The 18639-nt window shown below is 39.6% G+C and overlaps 1 protein-coding gene across 2 annotated transcripts; it reads right to left on the reverse strand.

The window, feature by feature from the left end:
* Positions 1 to 1514: 1514 nt before the first annotated feature.
* Positions 1515 to 8943, reverse strand: nkx1-2b (NK1 homeobox 2b). 2 transcript variants are annotated; one of them, XM_085246496.1, is made up of 4 exons: positions 8616 to 8943; positions 8193 to 8505; positions 6442 to 6664; positions 1515 to 2659 (listed from the first exon to the last, which is right to left on the reverse strand). In XM_085246496.1, the coding sequence occupies exons 2-4, from the start codon at positions 8490 to 8492 to the stop codon at positions 1920 to 1922; spliced, it is 1263 nt and encodes a 420-aa protein (XP_085102622.1). In that variant the 5' UTR covers positions 8493 to 8505; positions 8616 to 8943; the 3' UTR covers positions 1515 to 1919. The 2 variants fall into 2 exon arrangements, with proteins under 2 accessions (XP_085102622.1, XP_085102613.1); XM_085246487.1 differs by having other exon boundaries at positions 8193 to 8943.
* Between the last annotated feature and the right edge of the window lie 9696 nt (positions 8944 to 18639).

An 18639-nucleotide genomic window follows, 5' to 3' on the forward strand; every position in this document is an offset into this window, starting at 1 on the left:
CATCCAATGCAGAAATGCCTAAAACTATTTTGCAAATAGCCATTTGAGGAAAAAAAATGTACACATGCCTACAGTAAGGGTGGCTATAGATCCGTGTTTTATACGCAGTGTGTGAATCATGTTCTTCATATTTAACAGCAGCACAAACACTTTGAAAGCAGGCTGGTTGTCACAGCACTTTCCCCTTTTAAGCAACAGAGACTAACACTGGCGCTTTTCTCTGATAATAACACGAAACAAAAGAATCCCACTCAGAGAGATGCTTACACTTAACGATGACTGATAAACCAACTAGATTTGATGCCGTTTCCTCTTAAATATGTTCTTCGATTTGCCAACACTGCAGAGTCCTGTGAAGACTTTCACTCCTGAGGCTCGTGAGCTAAAATAAGTTGGATTTATTTATTTTTATTGTTATTTTTTTAACTGAAGATAAAAGATTCATTTTGATTAAATGTTTTTCATTTTGTGTCAGACCATAAATGTCCTGTGGAACATGATACAGCTCTATTTAATCCTGACCAATCAAAAGCTTCAAGTATTACAAAAACAGACAAATAAAACATTTTTGTCACTTCCGGATAAATATTGTAGACATCATTACAAGATAAAATTTAAAAAAAAAATATTGTTATAAATTAAAGGCGCTCAAATGTAAATAAAGGAGAACATAAACAAACGGACATACACTCAGCTGAACTGAAACTAAATCATCTGGAATAATGAAATGTTTAAAGAAAGGCCGCTCGACACTCTGTTCAGCAGGGATTTGCTCCAGATGCTCCTGTTACTGGCTCTTTGGGCACATGCTTCAAGCACAGTATTTAAAGTCCGACAAAGAAGCAAAAACTGCAAACTCTCACTGCACTCTCGCTTCTTTTCAACAGTTTTCTGGTCTTTTGAGACAAACAAAAATGGTGACATTGTGACACTGTCGCTCCAGTTTTCGTTAAAATGTTCAATTTTCAAATTTCCTTTTATTAAAAGAAAATCTCGCGCACTCTTAGTGGACTTTGCACGTGCTGTGCGGCTCCCGCTGCGGTCCGTGCGCACTACTTCAACTTATCCGTATCACGCGGCTCAGTCTGTTTTCCAGGCACATGATTGGCTCGGCTCAGTGCTATTCTTATTGTCATTGGCCTATTGTGCTGTCTGTCAAAACATTAACGAAAGATTGTAATCGACGTTATATTCGTCACGTCTCATATTTCTATGACAGAAAAGTCATTTCACTGTAATTATCTTTATCGTTTTTGAGATTTGTATTGTTTGCAAACCCCTTCCTCGCATAAATATTTTCCAGTTCCCATTTGGATTTTTTTATTGGTTTGTTTTTGACAAACAGGAAACCTCACAGATATCCAAACCAACCAACAGGCCCAGGATTAGCTTCACACCCAAACCCTGCATGGAAGTTACTTACCTCTGAGGCACTGCAGCACCCAACGCTTCAGCTCACTGTTATTAAAAAAAAACATTACTGGGATACTTTTCTGTTTAATTGTCATCATTTTAATATCAAAGGACAATACCATGTTGAGCTGAGGACTCAGTACATCCAAGGATTTTATGGAAACTGTTAACCACCTCAATAAATAAAAGAAATGAAAACGATCACAGCTGGAGTTACATGGTACTGACAATAGATCAAGCCATTCTCAAGTCTTAAATAAACATTCAATATTTTTACAGACTTTAGAAAAGAAAACAATGAGATCAACTATTTGTCTATTACAGTGTTTAAAACAGCATTCAGAGCTAGAACATAGATTTATGTACAGTTCTGCAAGATATTAACATTCTATCAAAATAAAATTAAAGCCTTTAAACGGTAGTAAAAAAGGGGGAGGAGCTGAACGCTGTGCTGCAGTTCATACTGGGACATTTCAGTCAGGGCTTCTGTGTGTGTTTGTGTGTATCTACAGGTGTGTGCTGTAGAACGCAGGTGCAGCATAACTCTGTGTCCCCAGCATGAAGGGAGACAGGACGTGGCTGGCGGTGAGGAAAGGCAGCTGGACAAGGCTCCCAGCAGGGGGGTGATGGTGGCCGGCATAGCCTGTGTGCATGGCCAGATGCCCACTGACTGGAGGGGATTGGCTCAGAGGGCTGAGGCTTCCCAAGCCTCCTCCCGCTCCTCCCCCTGTGCCTCCCGTGCCTCCTGCTCCTCCCGTGGGGGCCGAGGTGTCGGCTCCAGGGTTCTGCTTCTTCCATTTGGTTCGCCGGTTCTGGAACCAGATCTTAACTTGGGTCTCAGTGAGGGAGAGGGACAGGGCCAGGTTGAGGCGCTCACACACTGACAGGTAGCGTGTGGACTTGAACTTGTTCTCCAGCGCCACCAGTTGCTCGTAGGTGAAGGCAGTCCGGGCTCTGCGGGGCTTCCCCGACTTGGAGTCTGAGCCAGAGCGTTTCCTCTTGGGCTTGGCCCCTTGGCCCCCATTGGTTTGGGGACTGGTGATCTGGCTTGTGGGGCCTCCGTTAGGGGTCTTTGTGTCTCTGCTGGGATCCTGGTGGCTGTGCTGGCCTAGTTCTCTGTCTCCATTACTGGGAAGAGCCGAGCTGCTCTCCTCACTGCTGTAGGGCCCGTCTGCAGCCTCTGAGTCCGGGGTCCCAGATCTGTGGAAGTCTTCCTCATCCGGACTTCTGTATATAAAGCCCTCCTCTAGAAGAACGCACACAACAAAGAGTTCAGCCACATGTAACATCCAACAGATTCTCCATCCTATATGGTTGTACAGGTGGTTTGTCTCTACAGCCCACAGTAGCTTAATGAAGTGGTTTATTCAGATTAAGGCATACCAAGCTCATGTTTAGGCTTACGTAAGTAGTTCACTACCTGGATCACTACCAATACCTTAAGATATTTAGGCAGGCTAAATAAAACCCATGGTTTAACCAAGGTCCTGCACTAGCAAGTTAAGCCAGTTAAACTAGATTTGGTACCAAATGTCACAGCTACAGAAACAAAGATACCAAAATATTGTGTAATTCAAATTATTAGCATCTGACAAATATGCATATGAACAAGTTAGCTCACAATATGGAGACTTCATAAAATGACTAGAGCTTTTTAATTGATCTTTTCTGTAATATCAAACTGAAGTCTTATTTCATCAGTTACAATCAGAAACATTTTTATTTCTTCACTGCAAAGAAGGTTTGGCTTCAAATAAATACTTTAAGGTTCAGCTTCTTGGTTGCAGTAATAAATTGGTGGTATGGATTATGAAATGGTTAGAGCTAGAAGAAGCAATGCTGGCCATAAAGCAAACAGTGGTCTTCTAAGTACTAAGTTTACTGGCCCATCTATTTACCCCTATCTCCTCATAATTACCGTTGCCACGGTAGGCCAATTAATCTAAAAATGTAGCTGAGGATTGTAATTATCTTAATTATCTGCTATATGGAAAAACAGTCTCTTCCCAGCATAATCAGTGAGTGTTGAACTGCGGTCCCAATTATGGCCACTGTACGCTTCCTTCAGAAACTTGCAGTTGAATTTAAAAATATCTTGAATGAATAAACACGTCAAGTTTCCAAAGACAGAGCAGCCATGAGCCTAACCTGAGTAAAGTGCTAAAGAGCCAGAGGGCAAGAATGAGCTGCCAACTCTCCATTAGTATTAATCACTGTGTCATCCGGTATCCATCATCATTTTTTGCTATGTGCTCCACTTTCTGGAGTTTACTCATCACACGATTACTGCATCATAAGTCTGTGGTGTCTTACTTCATTTGTGGCTAAATGAGTGAGGGCAATATTTGGGAATAAAACGATAAAATCAACAGAAATAAGAAGGCAATTAGATCAAGAAGGTTCTGAAAACAGTATCTTCAGACGAAACGAAAAGGTATGAAATGACCATAAACTGATCACCGTACATTACTGTGCACTGTAAAATATACTAGATGATTATCAGGCAAAAGAAATTGTGTTTGAATACTAATAGTGTGCTAAAATAACAATGGAGCATTGGAAGCATTGGAATATGGTGGATTTTAAGGTACCACAGATCAGCAGAAAAACATTAATAGACATTGTTGGACCTCTTAAATGTCCAATTAAATATTTTAGCTGCAAATCGACTGCTTTTACGTCAGCCCTTCAGAGGAGCACATGGTGCTTTAGTCTTTAATGAAACTGTAACTCTTTCTGCAATTATACGTTAGGGACAAAAACGATCTGGACGTTCACGCTAAGCTTTCATACAGTTTGTGCATTGTGCACGTACATGTCATGAAAACACCGAGCACAGTCCACCTCAACATGTACAGCACACATGTGCTTACATCCCTGCAAATGCTCTTATTGCTAATGTTAGAGAGATACTGTGTGTGCTTTTTTCACGTTATTGGTTTGAATATTTATGTCCCAATTATGCTGTTCCTTTTGTCCTTAATCTCGACAACATCAACAGTTTTAAATGGCAAGAAAAAGTAAACTGCACCTTGAATAATACTAAATTATATATTTTTAAAAATGTATAATGTAAGACATTATATTGTTATAACCGCCCCCCCCCCCCCCCCCCAAAAAAAAGTGAGAAAATAAAAGCATTTATTAACCAGTGACAAATCCACCTGCATGATTTCCACTGAAAAATGACTGAGCATGTGTTAGATCATCTGGAGTAAGACTGTGTAGTTTTACAGATTAAATCAGAGACAAAATATGTATGAAAGCTAACACAGAAGGGTTAGTTTAGCTGTGATGATGTAGACAGAAGAACCTGAGAGAAATTTAAAAAACAAGCATGTTTACAGGTGTGCAGAAAAGATAGCTCAATAAGATTATGTTTTACATGTAATTTACTCATAAAATGTCCACTTTTTCATTTTTCTCATATGTAATAATAATAATAATATTATTATTATATTAATAAAAATAATTAAGAATAAAGGAACCATGATGCTTGGTGAGATGGTTTCTTGTCCATTTTATAACAAACAGAAATTAATAATAATTTGGTTTGTTTTTGCAAAAACACGCCAGCCATTTAATCATATACTGATTCTAATTTAAATTTTTATTTTTAAAAATTTTACAGTCGTTAAAAATAAAGCCTTATGTTACCACTATATTTATTATAGTCTGTACGTGATATGTATTTCGCTAGTTTCACTGTGCTGGGATACTTTTTGGCAGTCAGTATAATAAAACAGAATAATAGTATACAAACTACAACAGCAGTGCATGCGTTCCTGTGATGTTTTTACTGTTTTCTTTCTTTTTCTTTTGTTTTGAGCTTTTGTTTTTAACCCAGCTCGACTATATCACGAAGTTATAATTATTTATGATGTAGGGTATATGCCTGTGTCTGCTTCTGAAAAATAAAGTCAGAATTTTGTTGATTTGAAATCTGTAAAATGTACGGAAAATTTAATTAAAACAAATGAGAGATTTAAAAATAAATAAATAAGGAAAATAAAAATGTGACGGAAAAAACAAAGAAAAGAGGACAAAAGGAGGAAAACGTCCAATATTATAATAATATGAAATCGAGGAGACGGAGCTGATTGGAGCTACTGCGTTTACGTGGGGTCCATGAACTTAGTGCACACCTGTCCAATAATACCGATCACACACAGGAACTGCAGCCAATTAACTTTTTTGCTCCTTTTAATTCTAGATAAAAACAGATGCTGTTTTAAACTTAAAACCAGAGAGCTCGTTCTCCCCATTCTTCCATGTTTTAATGGTCCGTACTCGGTAGTTTTCTCATCTCTTACATCATCACAAGATTTCACCGAATAAGTGGCCTGGAACACAGATTTCTGTGTGACATCAGGGTTTAGTGAGAAAATATTTACGGACGAAGCAAAAGCCCAACAACAACTGGTGGGTAATTAAAACCAGAATCCTTAGGTCACAGTGAAACCACACACAACAATGCAGTGCCCTTAAAATATGATCACAATTAGAAAGGCCTTCTTCTTCCGTCGGAAAAGCCTAGCGGTGTTCACAACACATGTATTATTGATAAATAGCGTAAACGGGCTATATTAAAGTAGAAATGGAAAAGCTCTATATTCGATTTGGGGTAAAACGGTTACATTGGTTAGGTTTCACTCAGGCTAATGTTGGTATGTTTAACTATACATGAATAAATCAGTTAATTCACCGGTAAGAATAAATATGATTTGAATGACACAGAAAATAAACAACCTAATTACTAACTACAAACGCGCGAGCACACACGCTCGCGCGCACACCTATTTTAATCATATAAAAAAACAGGTCAAATTTCTGAAAACGTTAAAGGATGTTGCAGAATCATTCAGAGTGGTTTCTAAGGAAACGGGACTTTGAACCGTAACAGGAGCAGTTCGACTGAATTCAGCTGCCCGAAGGAAAAGACGTTACTGACGCAATGGCGGGAAATTAAAGGAAATTAAAAATAAATGATTCGATAATGGACTTGGTTTGAAGTCCACGGAGACTTACTGCTCTGGTATCCGTCTGCACCGTAGCCCTTGCTGGCCTCGAGGCTGGGCTCGCGCTCCCCGGCTCCTCCTCTCCGGTTCTCCGCTCCGTACACGCTCTGCTCGAGCTCGCCGCGGTGGCTCACGTGCTGTTGTTGCAGCTGGTGTCGCCGGTTGCTCGTGAACTTGTTGGGGTCCAGGATGTCCAGCACGGAGAAAGAAGTTGTCCGGTGCCCGATGGGGCCCTGGAGAGTAACAAATGGGAATGATTTATTTAGTTAAAAAACAAGACATCATCGCCTTTTATCCCGTATAGCTGAATTTATTTGAACTTGCTTTTTTTTCTTGTCCCCCCACAATTACGTTTTGCCACGCATTTTAACTGCTATATATTTAATTGTAATATTAATAATGATCACTTTAAATATTATTATTTTTATTATTACTATTATTACTATTAGTAGTAAGCAGTGTTAAAGTCAAAGACAAATCCCAGTGTTAGGTGTTGGTAGCACACATCACATCCAATAAAACAGACGGTAAAGTGTGTTCATAAAGCAAACATGAACACAGATCAGCTGCATTTCCTGCGCAGGCTGTGTAGCGGTCAATAGGCTATCAGAAGAAAAACGAATCAATCCCATTTTAAGTAGTGCAGTCTATAGATTTCTAAAACTTCAGTTTTACATTTCCACACGTAATTGGTTGGAAAATATGTGAGTTCAGGGGAAGGCTTACACTTAAGGTAAAATACTGCTTTACCAGATTGTTTGAACCTGCATGTGGGCATAAGGTTTACAGTGTGATGTAGAAATGTTCAGACTTTTTATATCATAATTTATGTGGAGCCAAAAAGGTAGCCAAGTGTAAAAGACAGATAAAAGGTGGTGCAGTGACTCTGTTTCCACCCCTCCCTGCATTACATCCTGATTAGGATCATCCATTTATTAATGAGGCCAGTCTTGAGCATGTCGACATGAATAATCCTACATTAATATTCTCTCTTTAAATAATCCCAGGGAGCCTCTGGAGAAAGACCCAGGGGCGTATTAACAACTGGTGATAAGAATAGTCTAATGGAAAAATGCCACAATCAGAGCTGCGAATAAACACAATCACGTTTTATTTAAGAATAAACAAATTCGCGTCTATGGAAAAAATATAGAGAAACGCCCGTCTTTACAAACAGGCCTACTTTGAATTATTTTGAATTCAATTAATTTCGTTCAGAAACGAACGAAAAAAATCTAACAGCTTTAATTAGAGCAATAATAATTATAACAAAATAAAAGTCGGTGTCCTTTACGGGAGCGAATTTGAATGCTTTTAATTTAGAACTTTTTATTTTGTCTCTTTCCGATCACACTTTCCAGCTGCATTTTATTAAAGGCCTCATCTCCATAATATGACCCATAACCTGACAACACGGGCCACATTTTAAAAACAAAGAATCATAGCAGTTACACAACAGGACCAAGTAACCAAATAATTTTATTTTAAAAACCGTCTTCCGTTTTCGGTGCTTCGGCTGCTCCCTGTGCTAAGAATTCTTACTTTTCTGCTCGCCCAGCTACTTTTCGTGCCATCCTTCTTTCCTGTAATGTAATATCTGTCTGTCTCGATGCTTCTTTATTTATGCTGCAGTGTCCCGGTTGTGTCCTGTCCGCTGGTCTATATAGGCTACCTGAGAGTCTGCCGTTACTGTCTGCTGCTACCGTCACGCACCGCTCCGGTAGCGCTTCACAAAGTTTGCTCGTGCCCGTATTAGCCTACCTGCTGTGGCGGGGCCAACACCGGATTCGTCGGTGGAGCTTCCGAGTGGTTCTCCGTGGCCTGCGCATCTCTGCCGCCGGCGGTCGCGCTGGAGAAGAGCCGCTTCTCCCCTGCGGCGGCTCCGTCTAACAAGTCACCGCTGTCCGGGCTCACCACAGTTTGGACGCCGTCCCCGCCGCTGGGCGCCGGTAGCGCTCTGTCCCGACTCATGACGGGTGGCACGGCGTCCGTCACTGGCCCCGCCGCAGCTCTCTCCCGGCTTATCACGGTCTGGACCCCATCCGCTCTGTCCCGGTTCATCACTTTACTCTCCCTTTCCCATATAATAACAATCCGTTAGAGATGAAAATTTAAAGAAACAAATCAACACCAAGTCGTTTTAAAGAGCTTGGATGATACTCATGTCAAATAACAAGTTCACACCACAGGCCGGTTCATGTGTCCCGTCAGCATTCTGTCTCAAGCGGTGTGTTCACCCAGGTAAAGTTTTCCATTGGCATCCGGACAGTCTGGGCAGAATACGAGCTTTAGCTGGACTCTCGCTTCCGTCAAACTTTAAACTTGTTCTCTCCGGCCTTCATCCTCTACATCGGCCGCTGCAACTCAGCGTCTCCGGCGATCTTTTGTCTGTCCGTCTCGTACCGTGCCGTTATCCCGTACTGGCACGCACACATAAACAGCGCGCGATGTTCCGACCTCCAGCCTTGCGCGCTCTGGAAGCCTGACAGGAGTTGAAGGCGGGACAGACTGATCTATCTCTCTAATAGTTAAAACTAGCCTGCTCCCCCCTCGCTTGCTCTCTCTCCCCCATTAGTTAAGTGAAGAACCCTCTCTCTCCCCCCTCTCTCTCTCAGTTCTTGTCTCCGTTTTTGGCTTTTAGCAGGCCACTCGAGGAGCCTCTACCATACATTTGTCCCCGTGTGTGTGTGTAGGCCTGTGCGTCGCCATCTCCCTCCTTATTTATGCATTCTTATTCAACTCTACGGGTTGTAATTGGCTACAAATTAATCCCACTTGCACTAATAGGCTATTATCTCGAGGCTGCAAGCGCGCGGGTGGTACTGTGTGGCCCGGGCCAATTCGCTATCAGAGCACGCGGAGAAATAGAGACAGAGCGGGAAGAGCGCTGGCTGTCCCCACTTCACAGCGCGCGGTGTCGCCTCGCGGATCTCACGACGCTAAATTGTTTAGGTCGACGCTTCGTGAAATGTTGCTTTGTTCGCCAACAGGTGACGTAAAGGTGTAGCAGGTGTACAGATAGTTGGAACACAGTCACAGTGCTCAGTTATTAGTTCTAGAATTAGCCTTAACCAGCGAGTTACATTAGCGGTTAACAGCCGTGTGCTCTAATTTATAGCTAATGTGTAATACGCCGCCTCGCTCGCACTTTACTCGTGCATCCACATGAAAGGGGGCGCTTATCTTTAATGCAGATTCCAGGGCAGGGCCTCTCTCAAAACTCAATTACGGCCTGAATAAAGCCGGTAATGTCCCCGCTGCAGTGAAATATTGATTCCTAATCCTTGGCTGTCATTACTATGCCAGAAAATAATAGACCACAGAATTGGATTTTGATTTAACACACGACGTGTTTATTCTAATACTAGGGACTTAATATTCCGTTGACTCTCATTTTCAGCCACAGAGGAGAGGGCAATGGTGATGGAAGCTCTAACGCCACACTTTAAAAAAAATATTGTTGTGGAAAATATTTAAAAAAAGAAGGAAGAAAGCGAGGTGACGGGACATCTTTCCTGTCCTCCTCCCCGGTCCTAATACACAAGGTCAGCTCCATGTAATTGCCTTGCTCAATGATCCTTGGGAGGAAGAAATTAAAAGTTGAGTAAAATAATGACTGAAACAATGGGACATGATTAACCAATCAGAGAGCTGAACCCATTTGATCTACTTCCTGCTTCCACCCTGAGGCTTTATAGCTTTATTTTAAAATGGTCAATATATTAACTATATTAAACATCACTGCAGCTTATTTACCTTGGAAAATATTTGCATAAAGCAGCACCACTGCACTGCACAGTGCTACAGAGAGGAAGCGATGCAGCCAAGTGAATATGGAACAGTATTATTATTATTATTATTATTATTATTATTTATTCTGCATTTGAAATCCAGCCAAACAGCCTCACTGCATGTGACCTCAGGTGCATATATGTCAAATTAGAAGAATATTAACCGCTAAAGTCTTAAAAGAATGAGTTTTAAGAGCAGTCCAACCCCGGTTCCACACATCAGTGAGTGTAATGAGCTGTGTGCCTAGCGTTCTGGCCTTTGACCCTAATATCTCTTTAATGCAATTTGTAGTGCAGCTCCATTATATTCAGAGAGGAAGAAGCCCGAGAAACAGCAAAAAAGAATAACCATATCAACTGGAGTTGTGTATAGTAGTATTTGCACAATTTGCAAAATATGTGTCCTTTCTGTTTATTATTGCTATGATGCTAATTTGCTTCTCACTATGACAGAACGAACAGAAAACACACACACATGCAGTGGTAGTCCCACTTTCCACAGTGTGGGCCAACAGATGCTATGGGAGAACTCCCCTTCCCGATTAACAGTCAGCACGCACGTGTATGTGAGCATGTGTGTGTCTTGTGTCTATAATTATTCTAATGAAGGTTAATGAGCTCTGCTCAGCCTCCTCTTTATTAAATTAATCTCAGCCGGTAATGAATCATAATTACTATAATTAGCAGCTTGAGCTGCCTGATCTCATGCCGGTGGCTGGTCAGAGCAAGGTGTGGTGTGACACGGAGGCTTTCATCACACCCACAACTTTCATCTCTCCCTCCTTCCACTGTGTCCACTGGCTTTGGCTCTGCATAAACATAATGTTCATGGAGCTGGTCTTTCAGCGTAGAGCCTCCAGACTGGATCTGAGATTTGCTGCACTAATTTGATTATTGCTGATCGTAATATCAGTCAGAATAATTGTGTACGTTAGTGTCAGTGATCAGAGCTGCTATACGCCGTGTAGTCACACTTGTGAGTTTACATTATCACTATCTAAATGAGGCCTCTCAAAGTTTAAAGGGCCTGACAGAAAACAGTAATACTTTAAAACAGGTTTCAAAAATGTAAGAATAAGGACTGCTACTATCAACAAACCGGACACCTGTCCAAATCCACTGGATTTCAAAACCTTGAGCAGTACAGCTTTATTTATTAGTGTTATAGATATAGCTTCAGTGAATTTTTTCCCCATCTTCTCTTTATTTCTGCCGCTATACTTCTCCTATCCATCTCTTCGCTTCCTCTATTCCTCCCATTTTTTTTATTTTGTGTCTTTTCAAGGTTCTGTGTTTTAGATTAGCCCTCCTCCTCTTCCCCATTACAGGGGTAAAAGCCCCCCATCCTCCACTCACACACAGAGGCAGAACCCTCGCACCATACACACCTCGCAGTTAGACACTCAGATAGAATCTGACCTGAAGAATTAATTAAATATGATAGCTGATTAAAAATAGCATAACTAATAGTGTAATATCTCAAGCTGTCGTCTTTAATAGTCAACATTGTGAGTGTGTGTCTTATCTGCTGCAGACAGACGCTCTCACTATTGATTCCTGTTCATTTCAGTTGTCAGGCAGACCACTCAGCTCATCTGGAATCATTAAACTCGCTGTCTCCCTCTGTGTCTCTCTGCCTGTCTCTTACCCTATTTTCTCACCTTTATCCATTTATATTTAATTTATTTCAATTCCACCACTCTTTTCTAATGACAGGATTGAATCAGTGTAGCAACAATCTACAAAGGCAATATTGTAATTGGTAAAATAAAGTTATAACACGAAATATGTATATATATATATATATATATATATATATATATATATATATATATATATATATATATATATATATATGTGTGTGTGTGTGTGTGTGTGTAGAAAAAAGAGAAGAGAGTGAAAAGAGTGATGACAGAGTCCTAGTATATTAAGGAAACCGAGAAAACAACCGTGATCATATCTACCTGGTTGTCTTGGCTTTGGTCTGAGACTTCAAACTGGGAGTTTTTAGCAGAAAGAAAGATATGTTTAGCTTTTAAATAAACAGACAATCAAAAAACAAAACAGAACAAAGAAATCCAAGCAAACAAACATATATTTGCCTAAAATCATGCATGTTTGCAGTGAAACTCTTGGGGAATCTTCTTATCCCTGATGGTATAAAACTATCTATAAACCTGCAGGAATCAACTGTTAGAGGTTTAATTGTATTTGTCCCTTCACAGTAAAAGCACTCTTCTAGTGATCTTTATTTTCGTCCGGAGGCCTTATGGGCAGGTTTGGATGTTTGCTGTGCTCACAGTGTAAACTCTGACTCCTCTGGCTGGCTTATTCTATCAAAAATCTAAAAAGGTCATGACGGATGGAAAATAACACAGTGGATGTTATTTTTTCAAACTGCCTCAGTTGTGAAATTCAGCATTATTTGTGACATATTCATGCTGAACAAGCGTAACAAAGACTGAAGTCAGCGACTCTTATTCGTATTATATTGCTCATTATTCTGTAGGTTTGTCATGTTGTCATTTCTGAATTTTGGAAACTTTTGTTTTAAATTAAATTGTTTCAAAGTATGGATGAATGGACTGACGGGCAGATTCAGATTGACAGAAGGGAGACTTCACCTTTGCTTCCCCACCTGACTGAAGGTCATTTTAGTGATCCCTGTGGAAACCCCACGGCTGGAGTGAAGCTGTGGAGCCAGATGAGTTTTTATTGGTGGAAGTCACAGCTCAGTGATCTCTCTCTCTCTCTCTCTCTGTGTGTTCTCAAGCAGTTAGTTTAGCCAAAGACACTGTCTGCCTTTGAAATAAATACTGTGGAAGGTGGTAGGATGACTGAAAATAAAACCTATTGAGCTTCTCTTGGATTTCTATCACATATTTCATATAGCATGAACATGGCATAAGTAACTCTGGCTCAATGATCAAGACGTTTTAAAAGTATCGATACTACGCCTTCACATTCTCTTAACCATGGAGTCTCCATATTGTCAGAAAGCGTGCTTGCTAAATCAGATTAATAAGATCCCAGTCGTGGTCCGAATAGTCCATCAGTTCCCTACATAGCATGCCAGATGTCCACGATGTCCGAGACAGCTTTTCTTTTACAAGATCACTAAAAAAGGTTGTCTCTTAATGTATAAACCCACTAGGATGGCCTCAAGGCTTTTATTCCTCGTCTCAATAATATTTCTAGTCTCTGGGTATGAGGCTTTTTGTAGTTGTGCTTGGTATAACAAAGACATTCAAACTGCTGACCACACATGCACATGCATAGATGACCAGCAGATCAATTTTTATGAGCTATCGTGCTCTTGACAAAGAAAGAAAAATCTAGAAGCTGATGCAACTCAAAGTTTAGAAGCACCATTTTTGCGGCTCTTAATTGAAAATCAATTAATCATTCATCACAGCTGCACAGCTGCTATACAACAATCCTACTTAGCTCCTGACCTGAAAATGGACATGTGCCATATTCATTTTGTGTCACTTGGTTTGTTGCAACCTACCTCTGTGTTTGATTCAACCTAATAATAATAATAATCTTATTCACTTGTTTTTTTCATATCCTTCAGAAACTCAGAAAATCTGAAAGTCTTTAGCAATAAGTGGATATTAAAAATATGATTCTACCCTAATCATCATATTTCAGCAAACATCCAACTCCAGTGTCCACAGTGTTGCACTGTATTGAAGTAACACATAAAAAAGCCATGAAAAGGACTTGCAAATGGATTTCTGCACAAAACACTGACAGTGTGTACCAGCAGAAGAGTAAAAATGAAAAGGTTGTGAGGTGATGAGAGAGGCTGTCCTACTTTAAAAAGCTGGAATCACTTTAAGGTCTTTGTGGGTCTTCAGGGCTAAAATGGCTAAACATAACACTTTATTCTCATAGTGGCTCTTTCACACAGTAGCAATGATATCTCTGCCGCACAGTCCTTCGTGTGAGTGTGTGTGTGTGTGTCAGTGATTGGTTTCTGTTTTATGGACTGGCTAGCAGAGTGCTAGTAATCCATAGAAATAAATCTGCTTTATTTGACCTTAGTGTTAACTCCAATAAAATGCGCTTTACTGCAGGGAGGACATGCGCGCGCGCACACACACACACACACACACACACACACACACACACACACACACACACACACACACACACACACACACACACACACACACCTTGGCCAGCTAATCAGGTCATAGCTGGCCACTTGACAACATTTATAAGGACACAGAGGGAAACCTTCTCTTCACCAGAGTCCCTTCACAGTCCTTCAGCTAATGAAGGGCACATTGTTGCAGGATCACTGTGAGAAGTATTTAAATGCACTTGTAAGTCTAGCGTTTTTTTTCAGGACTCTGCATGAATATTATTTGTTATTTCTTTATTTTGTTATATTTAAGCATTATATACTACACACAGTACAAAATGTAAGGTTTTGGTTTTATACCATTGGAATGGTTGTTTATTTGCCCTCAAATGGTCCAACATTTCTAAAGAAAAGGCATTAAGGGGTTGAGCAGCAGAGTTGAGCAGCAGGTGGGTTGTGCCCATGAAAAACTTGCCAAATCTCCTCTGATAATGACAAACAGCTTATTCTGCTGTTGACTCTTTTATTGTCATTAGATTGGATGACTGAAGTCTGAATTAAAAAGGCATGTTTGCAGCTCAGCAAGTTATTCATTGAACAGACAGGCGTCAGTAGCATACACAACCACAACCCTCAACCAGTAGCGGCAGATGGCCCCGCCCCTTCTTGAGCCTGGTTCTGCTGGAGGTTTCTTCCTGTTAAAAGGGAGTTTTTCCTTCCCACTGTCGCCAAAGTGCTTGCTCATAGGGGGTCATATGATTTTGAGGTTTTTCTCTGTATGTATTATTGTAGGGTCTACCTTACAATATAAAGAGCCTGGAGGTGACTGTTGTTGTGATTTGGTGCTGTATAAATAAGATCAAATTGAATTGAACCATAACAGCCTGGCACCTCATACTCGTGCTGGTCTGCTTGGTCACAAACTGCTGGTCAGGACTGCAGGCAGGCCATTCTAACCTCCTCTCCCAAATTTCTTAGGTAGTCTCTGATAAACCCACACTATGGGGGTATGTGTTGTCATCTTGCAGAACCGAGTTCAGAACCAAACTGTGGAGATATGGAATTACCAGTTATTGAAATATCTTATCTCAACCTTTCTGCACTGAGATGTCTCTAGTAATGACAAACCATTTTGTCAGTAAAGGAGAGTTTTAAGTTGTCCAGAAACACATCAAGGACTTCAGACACATCGGCTGCATAGTATTAAATCCCGATTCTTTTGTCCCCATGACAGAACAGAGAAAACCGACTCATAGTGTGTTAAAATATTGATATTTCTTTTATTCAATCATCTTCCAGAAGAGAGAGACCCCTGCACAGCTCAAACGCCAGTTGCAAGAGCTCTAACATTAGAATCATAAACTGTGCCTCATATAGGTTTTATTTTGGTACTTTACACGTCACACATTCTCAAACATTGCTTATATGGCAAGTTCCTCATTTCAGTGTCTTATCTATTAATATGGCTGTGCACTAAAACTTCCTGTTTTTCAGTCTGGCTGAGCATTTAGTTTGGGAGTTAAAAGTGGCCTTGCTCTACAAGCCTTTATTATAAAAGTACATAAAACAATATAATAGGAAAATAAGGATACTAAGGATATTGATTTCATGACAATAGTCTGCTATTAGTGCTGAGTGGCAGATCAATAAAATCAAGCAAAAATAAAATAAAATGACAAATGAAAAGTGAAACTCCAAAGCTCTTGGATAGTCTGTACCTCAAGGTAATATTTGTCAGACAGTCCCATTAAAATGCTCCAAAGGCACCAACAGCACAAACATAGTTAAAAAGTCCAGTTGAGTAGCAGATAGCAGACGGGATCCAGCTTCAGCTCCCTATGTCAGCACATTTGTCAATCAAAGGGGCCACACAGCTATGCAACATTCAAAACTTTTATTAAGGGAAATCATCGATAGACACCAAAACTGGTCTTTGTACAAGACTGCCTTTGCAAGCTGTTAACTTGGACCAGATAGCTACGGAAAGTTAAACAGAGAGGAGATATAGAAGAGTAGGAACTATGGGAAAAAGAAGACAAAGGGCTAATGACAATGGTACCATTCACTAATGACAATGGTACCATTCACTGGAAGTTAAACGAGGAAAGAGCAGCTCACTGAATAATGGAAGCTCTCCAAAGCAGCTTGTGCTCATTGCAGCAATGATGGGATCCTTTCTAGGTTGTCAAAGTCACCACTTATTTGAGGCTTCTTCTAAGAGGAAAATTTGAAGTCTTTTTGGGACATCAGTGGTGGGTACCAACACAGTCTGTCTCTCTAAATTGGACCTCTAGACTGTTAATGCATATATGACTTTCCTTTGAGTAGAAAAGCACTATATAAGAACCCGTCCATTTAGGTTTTTGCTTGCAAAGTGGAACAGGCTCTATTTATTTTATTCAGCACATATCAGCAGCCATCTGTGTCTGTCTGATGCACCCACACATCATCTATGGGCTGCGAAACTTACATCACAGTGACCATTTTTCATGTTCAAGACTTTCATTTCATCACTTTTGTTTCATAGCAATAAAATTTAGCACAGAGTGAATCTGGTTCCAGGGTTTGGTTTAATGTGCATCTCTTCACCAGCAGTCTGGCTCCAATTACAAAGCCAGAATTCCTCACTAGCTTGTCCAGTCTCCTTGCATCCTTGTTTCTGATGCTGCCTCCCGAGCAGACTGCAGCACAGAACAGCACACTTGCCACCACAGACTAACAGAACATGTTCAACAACTTACTGCAGATGTCAAGAGATCTTAGCTTTCTCAACAAAAAAGGTGATTCTGCCCCTTTTGGTTTAGTTTGTCTGTATATAGGAACCAATATAGTTTTTTTAAAAATCTAGATGTAAACCTAGATAGTCTTTTTCTGCCAGGTCTTTTTGGAAATTTTAAACGTTGTTGGTGGTGATTTACAAAGTTGAAGTTTCTTCTGTGAGCACGAGCAGATTCTGTTAATCTTGTAGTCATGTCCAGGTAAGAACACGGAAGTTAAAACGACCAGTTTTACTTTATGTATGTGATAAAACTCACAATGTTCCTCTGAATGTAATATTTCCTCACATTTCCTTCTGAAAACATGCATTCTGCTTTGAGATGCGTGCTTTTTCAATACTAATTAGTACTTTGAAATGTAGAACCAAAAGTGCTCTTCACAAAAAACATTCCTAATTTCTATTTCGTGTCTGCCCACTTACTGCCTCCATTGTCATCAGCTGTCCTGTTCCTGTCACATCCAATCACAGTGTGAGAAACACTTCCACTACTCATTATTCTCATTATTAGGACAAGATGTTCCAATCTGACAAGCTGCAGCTTGGATAATTAAGTCAGATTCTCTGACAATTATAACACCAAGTGATATAAACTCCATACGCATTTTGAAATCCTCTTTTTATTATGTGGTAACAACTCTGAATGTTAAAGGAGAATAAAATGCTAACTGAGCAGTAGTTTCTAGTCGTCACTTTAATTAAGAAAAGCAACAAAAACACCAAACAAAAAACAACAACCCCCCCCCCCCCCCCCCCCCCATGTGATCCAAAGTCTGGAAACACTCAGCTAGCATGTGCTTACCAACGCAGGTTCTGTTTCTGATCCAGTAATAATGCCAAATGAAAAAACGATGTAATAATTTTATGTAATTATTCTGTTGTTCTAGTTAATGCTTTGAGACCCAATTTGATGACTAGCACAAAAGACAGAGAGCTCAGTGCTCTATTCAAGTTGTGCCAAATCACAACAACAGTTGTTGTTGTGATTTTATTATTATTGTTATTATTATTATTATTATTGTTATTTTTTATTATTATTATTATTATTATTATTATTATTATTTTTATTATTTTTATTATTATTATTATTATTATTATTATTATTATTATTTTTTATTATTATTATTATTATTATTATTATTATTATTATTATTTTTATTATTATTATTATTATTATTATTATTTTATTATTATTATTATTATTATTATTGTTATTTTTATTATTATTATTATTATTATTATTATTATTATTATTTTTATTATTATTATTATTATTATTATTATTATTATTATTATTATTTTTATTTTTATTATTATTATTATTATTATTATTATTATTATGTGTTGTTTGTGGGGTACATCCTAGTTCTTTTCAAATTGTGACTTGCTAAAAGCCACCATCAGATACTCCAGTCAGTGCTCCACCTGCCAATGTGGGCCCTCACCACTGGCAGGCACTTCAGATCCATACGGGCCAGAACAAACAGACTGAGGGACAGCTTCTTCTCCAAAGCCATCACCATACTTAACTCAAACTTGCACAAAAGT

This window comes from Mchenga conophoros, linkage group LG2 (assembly GCF_057382185.1).
Source record: "Mchenga conophoros isolate Kocher_MC1m ecotype Shallow Benthic linkage group LG2, M_conophoros_male_GT1.1, whole genome shotgun sequence".
NCBI classification, from domain to species: Eukaryota; Metazoa; Chordata; class Actinopteri; order Cichliformes; family Cichlidae; genus Mchenga; species Mchenga conophoros.